General features: G+C 44.7%; 1 protein-coding gene across 1 annotated transcript; it reads right to left on the reverse strand.

Annotated features, from left to right (window-relative positions):
• Positions 1 to 216: 216 nt before the first annotated feature.
• Positions 217 to 6,157, reverse strand: LOC147433317 (uncharacterized). Its single transcript, XM_086492473.1, has 5 exons — positions 6,011 to 6,157; positions 5,183 to 5,247; positions 4,839 to 4,911; positions 351 to 381; positions 217 to 272 (listed from the first exon to the last, which is right to left on the reverse strand). Exons 1-5 carry the CDS (start codon positions 6,155 to 6,157, stop codon positions 217 to 219), a joined length of 372 nt encoding a protein of 123 aa, XP_086348599.1.
• Positions 6,158 to 6,933: the final 776 nt, after the last annotated feature.

The following is a 6,933-nucleotide window of genomic DNA, read 5'->3' on the forward strand; positions in this document are numbered from 1 at the left end:
TAGAAGGCATTATATTTTCCTTTTCTAATAGTACCTGTTGTCATCCTTTCTGTGTTGGGTGTGGCCATCGTTTGGTCTAGAGCTTTATATCTTGTGTCCCACTTATTCATGAAGTTGCGATGTTCTTGAAAAGTATGGAACCCCTCAATATACGCATGGGGTTTCTCGCCTGCTGAGTTTGCCAATCTCATTTGCTTAGTTGTGAGGTAAAATCTCTTAGGTTGTATCGTTGGTTGCGTTTCCTTTGCGTTGTTCGTGTATTGCTTGAAGAGTTGCACAGTAAAACGAGTGATTGATTTGCATGTGTATACACAGGCAGATGCAAGATCAAAGAAGCGTGCAAAATGTACCGTGTTGTGATCCATTGTTTGATTCAGTTTCCTGCACGTAAAAAAAATTATTTTGATGACCTCTTGCAGTATTTCTGAAGCATAAGATCTGACAAACGTTTAAACACAAATGAATGAAGTGAAAAAGGGAAGAGCAGTAAATTTACAAAAGGTGGATCAGAGTGAGCAGGGGTGATAGGGAAGGTGTCTTAGCAGTGCAACATATTGAACATGAGAAGTCCACAGAAGAGAAGACAAGCAGTTAAACAAAACTTCCTGCTTTATATAGAAGGCAGTTACAAGGCGATTTCATCTGTTTAATAGAAACAGGAATTGATACTGAAGAGGGCGTAGGAAACATTCCCGGCTAGAAGTTCAAAAATCTAGATGGTGTGAACATCTCTGGAGTAGGTAGCTCTAGTAAATGTAGCCGGGTTCGCTTAGTGACACGCGATAGCATCACGTATAGAAGGCCAGGGGCGAAAACTTCTTTTACAATGAGCAAGACGTTGGAGTTGATTGTTGCGCCTTTGGGACTTGTGTCCAGTCATAGTGTAGGCGAGAGCTAGTGGGAATGTGGATTAATGGTACCAGTGCCCATTGAATGTCCGTCTGCTATGCTTTGACCGTCGAAGTGTAAGTTCCTGTTTGGATGTGTCGAGTGTGACTTTGATTGCTTTGACGCCTCCTTCTTCATCTTGGAGGATTTCGTCTACGCGACATAGTGATCCACTGGCTGCTCCAATTGTTAAGTCTATGTTCTCTGTTATCAGCGCCTTTGCTCCTTCTGCTATTTTGTCAATTGCGTGGAAGTCGGGATCTTCAAGCCATGCTTGGAGCTCAGGGACGTTGTGTGCGTTTGTCTTGAGGCCGATTTGGATGATGTGACTATGCCGATGGAAGCGTTCGAAGAGAAGGCTATTATAATATCGAGCGTCACTCTTGTGTGTGCAAATGATTTTCTTATTCCTATCCATGTGTTGCTCTATTTGATCTTGCATTATGATGCGGTCACCGAGCGCATCGTGGATCTCTTTCTTTGTGGGGAGCCTGACTCTTATTGTATTGAGGAACTCTATGAAAGAGATATCTTTTGCATGGCGCACTGAGAAAGACATAATGTACGTAGTAGTAGTGGACCAATAAGTAGAGCTTGTGATGTGGCATGAGGAGCAATGATCACTTTGATGCCTGCATACCGGCGGCAACTGTGCCAAATCACTGAACAAGAAGAGCTTTTTATCTTTGAATGGGTCTAGCAGTGTGCCGTTGGTGACATTCACAATTTGTCGTACTATGAGATCAGAAGTTTGCTTTGTCAACATAGAAATCTCGTCGATGATAATCGTGTCTGCTTATTTGATACCGACGTACTGTCATCAGTTTCGGAGATTGACAGGGGATATTGCTGTGTGCGCACTGGTATCTTGAATTGGTAATGGACAGTTGTTGCGATGCTGCTTAACCTCGTGGCCGCTGCACAAGTCGAAGCAGCGAGTGTGACAGTTTTCCCTTGCATTATGAGTTGGCTTGTGATATATCTTATGGGGAAGCTTTTGCCACTGCCAGGAGTGCCTGTGATCACATGCAGACCACCCTTTGCTGCTGTGAGCTTCTTGTAGATCTCTGCTTGTTCAGATGTCAGTGACGCGCTCTGGACGTTTTGAAGCTCGTTTAGAAGGGTAGAGATACGAGAAGTCGTGTCCTGTTGCTCGTAGTCTGTTTGCACATCTGGAGATTGAAATGAGGTAGCCTTTGTTGAGGATGTCTTCTGTAGTATCATGTTGTGAAATTGGTGTGTTTGATCTGTCGTGAGCATATTTCGTTGTGTATACTCTGTGATGTACATCTCAAGGTCCTCATCTGTCAGTATCAAATTTCTAAGTTTGCACTCAAGATAGTATGACCTGGACGTGTTCTCCGATGAGAGCAACTAGGATTCGTTTCTGAAGGTGATCATCTTTAGCAGCACGTTGTAAAAGAAAGCCTCCGGATGATGCCCTGGGTGGAAGTCTGTGAAACGGACCAGTCGGTGCTGCCGCTCCAGCGATTGGCCGTAGGTGTTCGCCTCTGAAATACTTTTTTTTCCTTTTTTTCCCTTCGTCACTGTGTAATTCTTGTGGAAGTCGTAGAACGTAAGATTCTCCAGACTTTGTGGTCATGCGCAGTACAGATCGACAGGGTGCAGCACGACATCATTGTTGTGAGAAATGATTCGTTGTCGTAGTGCCGGGGGTGACAAGTCGACGTATTGGACAGTGTCACTCTTTGAAATGATTGGGATTTGCAAACAATTTAATGCCACTTCTGTTGCTGAGATAGGCTTTGACAGTAAAGAGGCTGAGATCAGCTTCAATTTCACAGTGTCAAGGCCACCTAGGCCTAAGCGCTCTGCATCTTTTGAGCGGATGTTGAGATGGCCCATTGGTTCAGTTTTGAGTGCATACTTTAGGAGGTAATAGGACAATGATGAATTGGTGACCGGCTGTATATTCATATGTGCACCCCATAGCAGAAGCAGTGTAGGGTGGTACGGTACGACATTTCTGTCTTCATGCCGGGGCCTGAAGTATTGCCATCTGTGATTTTGTTCATTGAAGATTGGGTTTGGATTTGGCTGCGCATGAAATGGAAAACCGTGTTTACATACTCCATCTTATTGACCGTGGTAACAACTTGTATGACACTTGTGAAGTTGTTTCCTGAGCATGAGTTGTCGGAGGCGGTTCACTTCTGGCAAAACCACAGTGCTGGTTTCTGGCGGGATGTATGCACTTATCTCAGCAGATAGTTGCTCTTTGTCTTCTTCATGCATCCACAGTATGACATGAGCATGGAGTGATCCTCTATTTTGGACCTCATATCTAACCAAGTGGTGTTGCACACAGCCCAACACACCTTTCGCAAGTATATATTTGGACATAAGCATTTGGAATTTAGTGTGGAAGGTGAGGGCGCATTCGACTGGGCAGTCTGTCCAAGTGAAGGAGGCGTTCAAATGATGTGCAATTAGCTCGATCGTGTCAATCTCAGGCCATCTTGTGTCTGTGACCTCATTGGCAGTGAAAGTCAAGAAGAAATCAGGCATTCCCCATTCGTCCACCATTGCTATCAATTCCTTTAGGTTCTTGCGGTGCCATGAGCAGGAGCCTAGCATGCTAGAAGGGGTGCTATACCGAAGCACATGTCTCACAGTGTCCTCGTCAGTTGCTGTACGATTGGCCTTCTTGTAGTTGTCAATTTCCCTTTGCAACAAGCTCGTGTGTGTATTGTTAGCCAACATAAGAGCCTGCTTTACTTGGTACATTATGAGCAGGTATGGCTTGTACAGGGTGTAAACAGAGAACAAAGTTGATGCACGTATCTTTACATATATATTGAAGTTGATTTTACCATCATATTGGCCTTTCCCGAAAGGAAACATGAATGGAAATGTTGCCGTCTCTATTGTGATGTCGTTCACGAAGCTTGATGCGGCAGGCATGCCGTTGGGCTTGAAAGTAACTCTTCTCTCAAGCAATTTTTGACGGCCACGGAGCTGCAGAGAAGCAAATTCGTAAGTATAGCTAGCGGTGAATGCTCTTCTCCTGGCTGGTTCAATGATGTTTTCGATGATACCAAACATCAAGCTCGTGTCAAGCTGCGCCATCAGTGCAAACGGTGCGTTGTCTTGTTGGTGCTGAATGATCTTGCTCACACTATCTTGACTTAGTATGCAGAGGCCAAGCTTCTTATTCGGTCGTTCAGCCATCGACATGTACTTCTGTAGTACGAAGTTGTTCTCAAGATTGAATGCAAGTATGTCTGCCACTTGTGATGTAGCTAGGTCTTGCTCTATGAAGGTTGTTCTATGCTCTTTAGTCCATGATAGCAGAGGGTTATCTAATATTGAACGTCTGTCTAGTGCACTACGTGCAATTGTTGTCACTGTTGAGATGGCGTTGATAGATATGTCAATGACGCTCAGTAGCTGTATGTGAAGCTGATTTCCATTCAGTATTCTTCTTGTGTAGTCTGGAAGTAACGGCACACAATACCTACGACGTGCACTTGAGTTCTCACAAGCGGAGCACTGCACCCATTGTGTTTCTATTTGTGTAGCCTCTAAGTTGGATACCAGTAGACTGCTAGCAAACATTGCAACCGATGTCTCATCTGGAGCTTGAGTACAATGAAAAGAGGCACTTCTTTGGATGAAAACTACACCACAAACAAAGCATATGCTTAAAGGTCTGAATGTCGTTGCTATTTCTGAACTCCATCGGTGTACTAAATTGACGATATCAATCCATGATTGTGAGCATGGTAGAAATCTAGCCTTCTTCTTGATTGAAGTGCGATGTCTAGCTTTCGATCTGCTGAGGTGTATCCTACGCTTTCGGTGATGGTCCATTGAAGGCTTCAGTCGGACTCAAGCTTAATGGTTCAATGCGATCAGAACCTTGTGATATTGAGTTACTAGTCACGGCTAAGCAACGGATAGTTCAAGCGTTTGAAACAACTATGTACCTGGTGCTGGATTGCGCTGTTGTGGGGTTTCGGACTGAGAAGAGGCAAGCGGAAGCTGATTTCTTGAATGTCCCTTGCAAAGAATAAGTACGAAGCGTTAGAAAAGTAATAGCACAATGTTTAAGGTTCTGAGAGTAATCTCATTATTTGTATGTGTTCTTTATCTCTTATGTTATAGAAAAAAAAACATGCTGGTGTCCCTGCACGGGGGAGTTTGCATAGTCCTCCCCAATTTTTATAATACGAGGGAACGTGCCATTCCCATGGCAGCATGCAATTTTCGGTGTGTTCCTTTCTACTGTGTCCTCAACGTTCAAGATTAAAATGTGGCACTTTGTACTCACCGCACGTTGGAATATGTCGCCGTTGCAAATGTAGAGGAGTTGCGTCCAAGTTTCTCTTGATCTGTCTGCAATGAAACACGGTAGAGTTAGGCATAAGTAGTTGCGCCTGCAGAAATGAGTTGAGTAAGGTAGTTGAAGGTGGACATACACACATAGCTACTATAATTGCTAGTGAGACCCCTTTATCCTCAGCATGGACACCCCCTACCCGTGCATAATAACTCTCCCCTCCTAGACGTTGCACAAGGTGGACATGGTCTCAAAACATCAAATTAGTTATCCATGCAAGATGCACTAGCAAGTAATGAAGATCTACAGGACAATTGGCAGCATTGTGAAACGAGGAATCACCAACCAAACAATTAGAGTTGATAAGAGGGATTTGATAGTAGTGATGTGCGTTGTGACTAGCCTTGGTCTGCTAACGCCATCTGTGTACTCCATGGCCCTCAAGGTCCTCCAACTACTCTTACCGACAACATGCAGTAGATCGTATTTCCCCAATGCTACTACCACACCCTGCATCATCGCCACAAACCCTGGAGCATTGAGTTTTAGGGCACCACGGCTCTGTCTAGTGGGTATAGTGGGCCAAGGTGGGCTCGGCAAAGAGACGCTCTTGGCTCACATTTTAGAAGAGATGCAACAATCGCAATGTGCATTCAATCATGTGGCACATGTGGAATTTGTGAATGAAAGCCCTGATAGTATGGGGATCAAAGAGACGCAATCATCCCTGTTGTGGCAATTAGGAGGTCAAGCCACATACTTCCAAAGTGTGCTGGCGGGGAAAGGAAAATTGAAAGAAAGGCTGGAAACTCTATAAACATCAGGAGCATCTGTATGCATCGCCATCGATAATGTCTGGAGAGCACAAGACTTGGAATATCTGCTTCCTGCAATATTTTCAACTCTTCTGCCATCACTCCATATTTGCATCATAATCACATCATGAGCGACGAGTACAATGGACATGCTGAGTTCTCACTGAGGGGAAATCCTCAGGTTCTGACATTGAAGCACCATATCTGCAGAGCCACGTGCACTCAAAAAAGAGGCGATTCCCCTCTGACCGCATCGTATCAATAGAGGTATTTTCCATGTACGTGGCAACGAGACCAGCAAACATCTTGCACTTGATATATGATGATTGCCTCAGACAAACAAATTACCCATAGGTGCTGAGAAAATCGATCTCGCAAATACATAGCAGCACACTGGGAGTTCATGTTAAGACCGATCAAAGTCACCCACGAGCATAAGTGAAGTGGTGTGACTTAACTTTCCACATTTGAGCAACAGAGACCAACATTAAATCTCAGAAAAGCAACACACATACATACTGTGGAACTTGCATACATATACGCTATTGTATGCACAACGACTCACAAGCATCCAACCATATCCAAACTTGTCAAAAACGACGACGTCTCGTGATGAATCAGATGTATCCAATGCAAAATTGCTCAAAAAATTTTACAACAGACGTGCTACCGGCACCGCTTCCCCCAACCCTTCTCATGCGAGCTCCCACGGTTCCTCGTGGTCCAGCTCCTGCTAGCGCAGACATGGCTGATGACGAAGGAGAAAGAAAAGGAGACGATCATGACGCTCCCACCTTCCATCCCGTTTTGTGGAATGTGGTGCTTCAGCCAGCGCGCGTAGAACTGCTACAGACTGTGGAGCTTGTCTCTGGAGAAGATCAACCTGTCGTCAATCCTGCGCACTGTCAACCTCCGAACTGCTCCGCT

Source organism: Adiantum capillus-veneris, chromosome 20 (genome assembly GCF_014529385.1).
Source record: "Adiantum capillus-veneris isolate H3 chromosome 20, ASM1452938v2, whole genome shotgun sequence".
Classification (NCBI taxonomy): Eukaryota; Viridiplantae; Streptophyta; class Polypodiopsida; order Polypodiales; family Pteridaceae; genus Adiantum; species Adiantum capillus-veneris.